The sequence below is a fragment of the Paroedura picta genome, chromosome 6 (genome assembly GCF_049243985.1).
Source record: "Paroedura picta isolate Pp20150507F chromosome 6, Ppicta_v3.0, whole genome shotgun sequence".
NCBI lineage: Eukaryota > Metazoa > Chordata > Lepidosauria > Squamata > Gekkonidae > Paroedura > Paroedura picta.
Window position 1 is genome coordinate 91,061,747 of NC_135374.1, and position 12,299 is coordinate 91,074,045.

At 44.8% G+C, this 12,299-nt stretch overlaps 1 protein-coding gene across 1 annotated transcript in view; it reads left to right on the forward strand.

The window, feature by feature from the left end:
- Window positions 1-2,111: 2,111 nt before the first annotated feature.
- LIMS1 (LIM zinc finger domain containing 1) overlaps window positions 2,112-12,299 on the forward strand; it is a 73,717-nt gene continuing 63,529 nt past the window's right edge. The window contains exon 1 of the mRNA XM_077343622.1: window positions 2,112-2,350. Within this exon, the coding sequence (XP_077199737.1) occupies window positions 2,319-2,350 (32 nt within the window). The 5' untranslated portion in view covers window positions 2,112-2,318. The remainder of the gene's footprint in view (window positions 2,351-12,299) is intronic.

Below are 12,299 nucleotides of genomic sequence, written 5' to 3' on the forward strand. Positions count from 1 at the left end.
GCATGCTGTAGGGACACTGACACTTGCAAGTTTAGTGGAGTTTGGTGTGATTTTGAGTCTCTTAATTACTAATGGCACCACTTCATAATGGTAGGTTTTTATCTTGCTGAACTCCTCTAGATAAACATCTGACATCTATCACTCTCTAAAGTTAGAACCATGTCACATGTGGCGACATGCACACACAGAAGGGATTTCTGTGCATAAAGCAGTGTGCAATGTACATAAAGAAAGTTAGACAAGTGGGGCATATGAGGACTCACAAAGGAAAGGAAATTCCATTCCCTGACTATCTCTTACAGTGCCCCTCCCCAATCCTCCTCGTTGGGTGCTTCCCTTCCCATACCAAACATCCTTGTTGCATTCCTCCCTGGCCAATCCCTGCCTTTTTGTGTGTCTATGCAACTTTTTTTGCAACTTCTGTACATATGAAGATGTTGCAAGTTACTTTTTAGAGCAGTGGTTCTTAACCTTCCTAAAGTCGTGATCCTTTAATACAGTTCCTCATGTTATGGTAACCCCCAACCCTAAAATTATGCAAGGGTTCTTTCACAGAAATTAAACCGAAACAGACCAATGGCGCGAAGATCCATTGTTCATGATTGCCTCTCTAAAGTCCCTCCCCAAAATCAGGAATGAGATCCCCCCCCCCGTCTTGTGAGTCCATAATGGGTGGCCTTCAAAAAGCACTATGCATCTATTAGATGCATAAGCATTTCAGCGAAGGACTGAATTTAAAAAATTGGCCACCATCCCATCGCAGGCCTTTAAAACGTTGAGAAAGGGGATTGGTTGCCTGGCTTGATTGACAGACAGAAGAGAGTCGTGTGTAAAGTGCATTGCTCTCTTCTACCATTTCAAGCAGGCATGCAGAGTGCCAGGAAGCATGAAAAGGCAGCAGATGGAAGCGAGACAGGCAGAATGTAAGGAATGGCCGGAGGTGCAATTATTTTTAGCACTACGCCGTTATGCTGGCGTAACACTATTTTTTTTTAGATATGTGGAAATGCCCTGAGCGTCATGTGGCTTGTACACGAAGGTACCGATTTGGCCATTTCGACTTCTGCACCCATGGAATTCAAGGGCACCATAGACGTCTGTGTTCCTGCATTTCCCAGGGCATGGGGGAGGGGGGCTTTGAGGTACAACCTCCGAACTTTCAGTGTAGCTCCGGAAGGTTCTTCCCTGACTCCCCTCCAAATGTCAAAATGATTGGTCCAAGGGATCCACATCTAGGGGCTCCCGAAGAGGGTGCCCCATCCCCTGAATATATCCAATGGAGAGTCATCTCCTTGTTTGCAGGATTGTACATGTACTTACTGTAATATAAGTACAGGACTTTTGCGTTGCCCCAGCACCTCATAGCAGCCATTTTGTGGCGGGACCTACTATTTATGTAAGTACCACCAAGCTGCAAGCGACTTCTGTCAACCCCAATTAGAGGCTTCCAAAGCAGGTGAACAAGCCAGAGTGGTTAGCTATTGCCTTCCTCTGCAGAGTCTTCCTTGGGGTTCTCTCGTCTAAGTACTGCCGCAGCTTCGCTCCCAAGATCGGGCTCTACCGCGCCATCTTCTTCCTGACAGCACCTACCACCCTTTTCCAAATTCCAAAGGTGCCCACAGGGTTAACAAGGTTGGCGGAACCCCTGAACAGGGATGACAATAACTAAAGTGGCGCTGCCTCCAAGCAGATGATGGGAAGTATCATCCGGGTCACCACCTATTCACTGAAGCTCCGTCCCTTACTGTCACCCCTGCCCTGAGGGAGGCAAGACTGGCCTAAATGCACCGACGCGCAGGCCAAACAGTTGAACAAACATCTGCAGCAACAGGCCCTATCCCGGGGCGAGAGCGCGCGTAAAAATGGGCAGGGGCAGCGGGCCCGCCGCCTACCCTTTCGGCCACCCCGTTCCCTCTCCCCGTTTGGAGTCACCAACACTCCGGGGAGGGCGGGAAGCCGCCATAGTCTGCGGGCAACAAGCAGAACCCTGCCCAAAGAGACCAGCAGGCTTCGGGAAGGGAAGTCCAGCGGCGAGCCGGGCGGCGTTTTCGGGGCCGTCTCGCCCTCTGACGCGCAGCATCCCGACCACTTCCTCCGCGGCAGCGAGTGGGCCGGCGCAGGGCTGGTTTGGCCCGTGACGCGCCGCCGCCGCCGCCGCCCTCCCTGCCTTGCCTTGCCTTGCCTTGCGGGCGCGGCCCCGCCTGCAGCTGCTGCGCGGAGCTTGCGTGGGAGAAGGCGCAGAGAGCGAGCGGGAGGCGCCGCCGGGGCCAGTGGCGCGCATTTGCAGGCTGCGCCGGGGCTGGCCGCGCTGCTTCAAGATGTTGGGGGTCGCAGCCGGAGTGACGAACAGGTACGTCTCCCCCCTCCAGGCCGCCCCGTGAAGGCGGCAGACGACGCGCGCCTTCCATTCATTCCGTCCTCTGCTGCGCCTCCCTGCTCCATTCCGACACCGCCCCGCTCTTTGGATGCCTCTCCCGCCTCCCCGCCCGGGGCCCTGAGGATCGGCCTCGAGGCTCCTCTTCCCCACAGGCTGCATCCTCTGCCCCCAGCGGAAGGAGAAGGGAGATGAGCCCACCGCACCCTTCTCCGCCGGCGGCGGCGCGGCTGAGTGCTCTCCAGAGGGCGCGGCGAGGTGGTGGTGGCCGGCTGGCTGGCTGGCTGGCAGGGGTGTGCTTTAAGACCAGGAACTGGGTGGAGAGGAGGAGAGCGGGGGCTGGATGGGGCCGGAGCATCTGGGAAGGGGGGGGGGGGTCTGCGTCGGCAGGAAGATCAGGGGGTGGCAGACACGAGCCGGCCGCCTCCTGCATGCCTTGCCTTTGCCACGAATCGGCGACTAGCAAGGCTTTGCACCCAAACTGGAGAAAAGGCTCTTGATCCTGAAATGCATCTTCAGGCAGCCGCTTAGTTCTTGCTTCCAGAGCAGAAGCTAAACTTTGGTCTCAAAGAGGAAACTTTAAAGTGAAGGAGGGGGGGCAAGGCCCTCCTTGTGACTCGTCCTCAGGTCTCCTCTCCAGCCTCTGAATTCGGCGTAGTTACAGAGTGCAAATGCCATATGCAGAGCAAAGGACAGCAGCACCGTGGCAGCAGGCTGGGACTTCTGACCCAGTTTTCGTTTGTTAGGGAGCTGTGTCCAGTCGCTGATGTGCATATTGACGTACTATATCTACTGTGTTTATACCCTGCTTTTCTCTTTTCCATTCCGTCTTCACAACAACAACCCTGTGATGTCGGTTAGGTCAAGTCCTGGCCCAAATGAGCTTCCAGGGCCCAGTGCCGATTTGAACCTGGGTTTCTCAGATCCTATTCTGAGTGAGCAGGCAGGTAGTTGTGAGTTTTCTGTGTTCTGCAGGGGGTTGGACTAGATGACCTTGGATGTCCCTTCCAGTCCTGTGATTATAATCAAGTGCTCTAGCCATTGCACAGCACCAGTTTGTTTTGCTGTGTAAATGGTACTTTCATAAGATGAAAAGCATGAAAATGTGTTTGTATTGGCTTCTGTGACATGCTTCTACCGTTTCCTGAGTACATTTAAGCTTGCACCGACTGCTTCAGTGACTCCATCCAGCCACCTCATTCTCTGTCGTCCCCTTCTTCTTTTGCCCTCAATCGCTCCTAGCATTAGGCTCTTCTCCAGGGAGTCCTTCCTTCTCATGAGGTGGCCAAAGTATTTGAGTTTCATCTTCAGGATCTGGCCTTCTAAGGAGCAGTCAGGGCTGATCTCCTCTAGGACTGACCGGTTTGTTCTCCTTGCAGTCCAAGGGACTCGCAAGAGTCTTCTCCAGCACCAAAGTTCAAAAGCCTCAATTCTTTGATGCTCGGCCTTCCTTATGGTCCAACTTTCACAGCCATACATTGCAACTGGGAAGACCATAGCCTTGACTAAACACACTTTTGTTGGCAGGGTGATGCCTCTGCTTTTTAGGATGCTGTCTAGATTTGCCATAGCTTTTCTCCCCAGGAGCAAGCGTCTTTTAATTTCTTTGCTGCTGTCCCCATCAGGAACCAAAAATATTAACTGGCATTCCTGCACAGATGTATGCATGTTAAGCATTTGTGGCCTAAAAGGAAACATAACCACTGATGCTTGTAAATAGTCCTTGCCCTGTTGTCTGCAGACAGGTCTTATGACGGGCGGCCTGGAGAGTGACTTTTTTGAAAGATGGCTACATTGCAGGCATCTTCTTGGTCATTCAATTTCTAAGTGGTGCTGTTAATAGAATGACAGCCTAACAAAGAGCTTTCTCATAGAGCCCAAATATTCTGAAACAAGTGGGGTTTGTTGGAGATTATGGATGCAATGCATTCAGAAATAACTTCTAAAATAAGAACTGTTCTTTTTTCTTCAAAATTGGGACTTCTAGCGACCTTAAACTAAACTCCCATTCAGAGCATGCTTGTATGTAATCATGCTTCGTTCTGGGTACACTCTTATTACTGACAGACGAAGCGTTGCCTCTCGAAAACTCATACCTGGAACATTGTGTTGGTTTCCAAGGTGCTTCTGGACTCAAATCTGGCTGCAGACTAAACACTGTCTGTGCACCAGGAAGCCGAGATTCAGTTGAGGCTTCCAGGCTTACATACGCAGGATTTTAAGAGTGCATCTGTTCTCCACACATTGCATTTACTGCAGAAAATTCCTGTTTCATGGGAAACACAACTGCTGCATAAACTGTGACATGCCCTTCAAAGCAAAGGAAACGTTGACTCTGTTTCTCAACCATTTTCCCCACAGTGAAGGCAGGTGGCATCAAGCAAGCTTCTTGCACAAAGTACACACATTTTGAAGTTAGTTGAAGGATCACTTATTTTGTGAATTATTTCTGGATTCCAGTGTTCCAAGGACCTTAACCTGTGTGTCACCTTCTGCAGATGTCATGTGGTCAACACACTTGCTTATAACATGTTCTTGCAAAAATAAATACAGATGCTCTAGGTTTGTGGTGAGTTCAATAATTCAGAATTAATGGATGGAAAATGTGAAATACTGTCGATGCTGCTAAATCTTTCCATGTGCAGTTTTGCCATTGGCACGGACACCTAGTCCTGCATACTGCAGCATGGTTGGATAGTGATACACAATTTTGGAGTGTTTTTCACAGTGTTGAGTGCATTTTGTCTTAGTTATTTAAAAGTTTGTACCCCACCTCTTCATATAGTTGAGACATCTACCAACAAAGTCCTTTAAAAATACATTTCAGCCAACAAATGAGGCATCAGTTTTTGCACTAATTTAAATTTTTAAGTTGCCTTTATGGAGCATGTTCGTCCTATAACTTGCCGAAGTGCATCTAGGAATAAAAGTTTTCTATTCGGATGTAAATGATAGAATATGTTCCCAGCAGTAGCACCGACCTGTGCCTTAGGAAGCAACTTGGGTTCAGAAAGATGTCCAGGTGTTTCATGATCTGTAAGATAATTTTACTTCATCTAACATTGACAGATCAGTCACCCCTGAGCACATCAGCATTCCCAACCAATATAAACTGTGTCTTCCTTAATTCATTTTTGGTTTCTTAAGCATAACTTTAACCACTGGTCTAGGACAGAGACTCCAAAGCTATGGATGAAGTGATTCAAAGATCCCATGAATATTAAAGTACATCAGTGAAAAGACAGACTTGGCACAGCTTACAAGACAATTTCCAGACATCTGGAGTTAAATCCACACACCCAAAAAAAACCCTCTCTGATTCATCATCATCAGAAAATACATAAGCCAACAGAGGATGGTTCATCAGGTAGTTTATCTCACACAGAAAAATTCAATCATAATGGATACTGTTTTAAAAGATGACTTGTAATTTGAGTTCACTTGTGCTCCTTTAACTGGGGCAATAAGATGGTTCTTTTAAGGTCTGGACTCATCATCCAATTTTGGGTTTCATCTCACAAGGAAGTGGTTTGGCTGAGGACTTGGAGGACATCTGTTTTTTAGGGAAGAGGTTATCATTTCTCATCTGTTACGGAGCATCTTCTATGGAGTGGCCCATCAAACTCTCCACCACCATCCCTACAGTCTTTCTGTTGGTGAAACTACTGGTCCTAGATAGGTGCTGTCATAGATGAAGCTGTTTGCTTCCTGTGGCCAAACAGGAATTGGTTTCTTTACATGCTGCCCCTCATCCCCCAAGTTAAATACAATGCACAGACTGGAAATCTAACATCACAAGGGACGGCAGGGTAAGGTGAACTTTTCCCTGCCCTAGGTATCCACAGTTCAGTGCCCCCCGTGCTTTTATCTGGCTGACATTCAGTGTTAAATAAATGAATTTGGGAAATAGGCTACCGGGAACACGGTACAGTAGGAGAGATTGAGTCCCCTAAGTTGTGCACAGCTGTGGATGTTAAAATTAGATCCCTCTGCACCCTGACTTGCATTTGACCAGGATGGACAGTTGGCTGCTACTGTAACATCAGGTTCAATAGAACTTCATTGTATTTGTTTTGTATTCTGTTCCTGTCGATTGATGCTTTCAGCTTGTAAGAAGAAATACATGGATAAATATATAAATAGATAACCAGTACACATCGACTGGGAAGTGGTAAGCAGGGGATTAAAAACACAAAGTGAAGGGCTGAGCTGAGAGCCAGCTTGGTGTAGTGGTTAGGAATGTGGACTTCTAATCTGGTGGGCCGGGTTTGAATCTGCGCTCCCCCACATGCAGCCAAGCTGGGTGACCTTGGGCTCACCACGGCACTGATAAAGCTGTTCTGACCGAACAGTAATGTCAGGGTGCTCTTAGCTTCATCTACCTTGTGGGGAGAAGAAAGGGAAGGCAATTATAAGCTGCTTTGAGACTCCTGGTAGAGAAAAGCAGCATACAAGAACCAACTCCTTATCTTTAGTATACCTTGGGGAATGTAGCCCCTGGATAAACCTTGAGGACTACATTACCCAGGATGCACCTGGGACATCCTTTCTGTCTAAAAGAGGCAGAGGAGTGGAGAAAGGGTGAAGGCAAAGGGTGAAGACAAGTCTTCACCTGTCTTGTCATTGGCTTGGCTGGCTGCTTCATCAGACCCTTTCTGGAGCTACAGCACGAGTAGTTACCTGGCATAGCACAAAAGTACTATTGAGAAAGAGGGAAGAGAAGGAAGAAAAATAATGAAAGAACAAATGCCATTTGTTCATTCATCATTTGTCTTCTGCATTGTTGAAACAATTGGAATAAACAGACCTTTGCAGGGATTTCTTTCCATTTGTGTGAGAGCTATATATATTTCCAGCACTGACAACCTGGTCTTGTGGCTTAATAGACAATTTCCAAAAGAGTAGTTGTTAGTCATTTTTCAGTAAAGGTAATCAAAAGAAAAGTCCTGTGGAATCTTACAATAATAAATTTACTGTGAAACTCTTTAGGGAGTGTTTTTCACTTGGAATTTCAAGAAACATCTGCTTTAAATTATAGTTAAAATACCAGATCCATTTTCATGAATTAAATTGTACCTGCCTTGTGAGCTGTTATTGTTGAGTTCTATTTTTGTTTTAAATAACAAACACTTATTGTGACTGTCAGCCACAATCTTTAAAGTTGGGATTGGGCAGGGATAATACTATGAATTTGGATCTGCCATTTGATTAAGCAATGCCGTTTCTTTAAGTTTTACTTAGAAATGTAAAATCCCCCCCCCCAAAAAAAATGGCATGCAAAAACCCAAGACTAGGTGGCCAGTTTTGTGAAAACCAAAGTACATCCAGTACTTACTTTCCTCAAACCCAAAGTTGGTTAACTGCTCTTATACCCTAAATTGCATAACTTATTACTTAGCAAATAAAATGGTGCCATTTTGCATATTTATGGAATTAAAAAGTAGTCTTGCAACTTCAATGGCTTCAGAAGGGTGTAATGCCCGTTAGGATCACATTGTTAATTTTATGTGAGGAAAACTACAGGTATTTCCAGTACATGAAAATAGAAAGTTACAAAATGCTGTGTGTTCATGTAGCTGCCTTATATGGAGCAGAATGGTTCATCATACAATCAGGAAGTTGGAAGGGACCTCTAGGGTCATCTAGTCCAATGCCCTGCACAATGCAGGAAACTCACAATTACCTGCCAACCCACAGGGACCCCAATTCCATGCACAGAGGATCCCCCTTCTCCCAATCATGGACAGTATTGTTGACTTAGTCTAACACTGGCTCCATGACAGTTGCTAGATCTGTGCAATGTTGTCCTTTTCACTCTTGAGTAAAACCTTGTGGGCAGTCATGTCAAATACTGTTGCATTGACCTTTTAAAATGGAATTACAAGTCACATTTTCTTGAAAGACTCTAAATGCATTCTTATCTGACTTGCATCCTTCTAAGCCAGGGTTTCTCAATCAGGGTTCTATGAACCCCTGGGGTTTCTTGGCAGCACTGGAAAGGTCCCAAATGGGTGGGAGTTAATTAATATTTTTAATTAATATATTTTTAGTTCGTTAACATTTATGGGGTGACATGACAATAGATGGTCATGTCGCCCCTCCCCAAATGGCCAATGAAGGACCTGGATGGGGTGGGAAGGGGAGGGGCCCCAGGTGGGCGTGTACACAGCTATGCTTCCAACCATATTCTGCACCACTTATGGGTTTTCTTGAAGCCTGAAGAATGTTTCACGTATTTCTCAATGGTAAAAAAGTTGAGAAAGGCTGTTCTAAGTGCACAGTGTCGGACTGCATTTTCTGATTCCGAACTACCTCAAAATTTCTGAAACTAACTATAAAAAAACATGCTTATCATTGTTGAATAATGGTGCAGCACTACACACTAGGCGAATCAATATTTGCGGTTAGACTTAGCCCAAAGGAAGTCAGGAATAAAACAACTTAATTGGTAACATATGGCACCTACATACTTGAGATTTTTCCCCTCAGTCCTAATGTGCTCAAAGTATAATGGAGGTGGTCAGAAAAAGGTTCCACATTCCATTTTCAGAATTATACAAGGTTTAAGGTTTTTATATGGGCTTATTATGTAGTAAAATGTATATCAATAAATTTTATTCAAATAACTGGCCTTTACCAATGAAGTTCCTGCTAGAACAGATATGAAGCATTTTCTAGCTAAAGAATATTAGAATTGTAAACTACACAGTAAAAATGAATCTAGCTAAACATTAGCTTCACTCATTACTGTGAAGTAAGATTCTGGGCATTTTCATTCAAAGGTACCACTTGGTGTTTTAAAGGAGTATATTGTTAGTGGTAGAGCTTTTGTTCAGATGGATACCTGCAACTAGGCATTTGCAGAAAATGGTTGTTTTAAAACAGCAGTTGCGTTCTTTATGTGCCTAAATTTGATGAGATCAGCTTGTGCTTGTGCTAGCATTTAGTTTGCACCATGTACGGTGACTGATCATCAGAGAGAAAGTTTGCGTATGGACATAAATATGCATTCTTCTGATGTGAGCTAAGTTCTCCCCCGCCATATGGTCAGAAGGGACACAGAAGACTTTAGAATCAAATGTAAACTGCGTTTTCCTCTTTGCCCTTCTGAAGTCCCTTGCTAATTTAACTGCTTAGATGTTTTTTAAGCTTCTCTTTTAAAATAGAAGGCTTTGTTACCCTATTTTTTAACTTTTGAAAAACTGTTCCAAGAAAGGGAGAGTTGGTTTTGTGGTGCAGACCAAGGCCAACCAATAAGGGCTATGCACCATGCTCCTCCCAGAAGAGGAGGATGCTAGTTTTGTGACTGACACAAGAATCTTCCACACAACACTGTGAAAATCAGCTTCTGCTACAATTTGGATAAGCAAATTTTTCCTCCACCTGGTTTGGCGGAGATTACACACTGACCGCATTTTGGGTGCACACATTTTGGCATTTCCTACACCACCTCAGGAGAATGAAAATTACACTGTAAGCTCCTTGGGACAGACACTTTACTTTCAGTTACGTGACTATGTGAGTTGATGCTGTATACAATAGCAAACATATTGCTTGTAGTCTAGTGCAGCCTTTTCAAACTTTTGACCGTGGAGGTACCACTGAAATATTTTTTAGGCTTTGAGGTACAAAGAAATTATGTCAGCTGGACACGCCTTCCTGCCATGCCCCCCAGAAGTGAGAGGAGCCTCGGCTGCCAAAGGTTTAAATGGCTGGGGCCCCTTCCCTCCCCACCACTTTCAGGCCCTCACTGGCCACTCTGTCGTGGGGGGAAGTCAACCTGCCCCCAAAAGATTAGAATTCATTTTGGGGGGAGGGGGCAGGGCTCTCCCCGGCTGCCATTTTGAACTCCCACACCGTGGTACCATTGAGGGGTCTTTGTGGTACTATAATACCATGGTTGGGAAATCCTGGTATAATGAATGAGCAGCATTACTATACTGCATTCCCCTACTTAAAGCGAGCTATTGGGGAGAACCTTCAGGTATAGTAACAATTCTAGCGTCCTTGCCGTTTGCTTCTGAGCAAAAGTTTTACCTCCTAAGAATACAATTTTATCTCAATTTTAATTGAATAATACTTGCATGAGATGAGATGTTGAGGAGATCAATATGATTGTTGTTATGGCTGAGAAGATGGATAAACAGAGCAGCTGAGAGCTCTCCCTTCATATTTTATGATGCTCTTGGGAACACTTTTATAGTGTGGAAGCTTATTACTATACACTTAAAACTGAGTGAGATCCAGGAAGCTAAGTTCTTTGTTTAAGACTCAAGTAGCAGAGTGCTCTCTAAAATGCCTTCTATTTTATTTATGTTTGGTTTTGCTGTGAATTCTTAGTTTATGGGTACATTTTCAGTACTATCAACAAGCCAGATGAGAACATAAAATAGCAGTGAATTTGTCTGCTTACAGAGGTATTCTTTACATTATCTCCACTTTGTTTAATGTTTTAAAAGTATCTTTTCGTTTGTGTGCAACAGGTTGTATCTGGTACCTCTGTTGTGTATATTGTTAGCTTACCTGAATGCTGTACTGAAAATGATATGTCATTAAATCCATTCTTAAATGTTTGTCCAAATTCCTGGTTCTGTAGTTGAGAATTGTTTAATCTGGTGCGTTTCAGCTAGGGATTTTTTTGATGTTATTTAGAAATATTGATTATATCTACAACATTTATTTTCTTACCAGACCTATTAGGCTGTTTTAGAAACATATAAATACGATGCAATCTTAAACATACTTCAGTGAATTTAGAGGGGTATAACTCTGTTTAGGACTGTCCTGCACCTAATCACTTAATTAGAGTATAGAAGTGTGGTGTTTGCTTATTTATAAAGTTAATAGTATAACATTGCAAATATACCCCAAATTTGAGAAAAAGGGATATTCAAACTTCTGTGCTACCAAAACACTTTCACGTAATCTTTTGCTATCTGATGTTTCTGATCTGAGGAATTGCTATCTGAAGACCAGATCTTTTGCAAAATAAAATAAGAGTTGGGTGGCACCTTCAAGACTAACGTTTTCCCTCTCCCCATGTGAAAATGTTGGCCGCACAAGGCCAGATCAAGAGAACAGAAACTCCCGAGTACTGTCGTCTGGTATCTCCACCAGACTTGAACTCAGAGGAAGGCAAGCTAACTAAGTAGCTGCTTTGCAGAGGTACAAACCTAAATGAGTTGCTGTGCAAATGCACATTCCCCCTCCCCACGAGTCCTTTTGCCTCACCAAAATTACATTTAAAACACCCTAGCAGTGAACGGTGGCCTTATTGTTATCCTGCACGCAAAGATAGAGGAAACCGATACACGTACTGAGAAATAGGTCTCACTGACTATGCCCAAGTTGTAGAAAAGAACAAGAGTCTCGTTAGCAGAAGAAGATTCTTTCTACCCTAGAATTCTTGCATGGAGGAGCTTTTCATGGCTGTTTAGTGGTTAGGGGAATACCTTCTGTATATCCTCTGAGGCAGCCTCTCTCTATTGCTACTTGACATGTTAGAGTTATAGAATAACAGAATTGGAAGGTACTTCCTGGGTCATCTAGTCCAACCCCCTGCACAAAGCAGGACACTCACCACCCTATCGCTCATCCACTGTAATCTGCCACCCCCTTGAACCTTCACAGAATCAGCCCCTCAGAATCAGCCTCTGTTTCAAACAGATTCTTGGCACTGTGGCCTAGTTCTCACTGAGGTGGTAAGCCTTGTGTCTTGACAGTCACCAAGTGAGGTTCATGTGATGGGATATTCTCCCCTAAAAATACAAACCCTTCTATATAGAGAACTGGACATCTGTGTTCTGCCCATCACCTTTGCATATTCTGCGTAAGGAGATTTTGTTTTGGTGGTGATGGAAGGACCTTTCCCACATGAGAAAATTACCTATAGTACCTTGGACACAGGTTTGGGGGGTTAGACCAG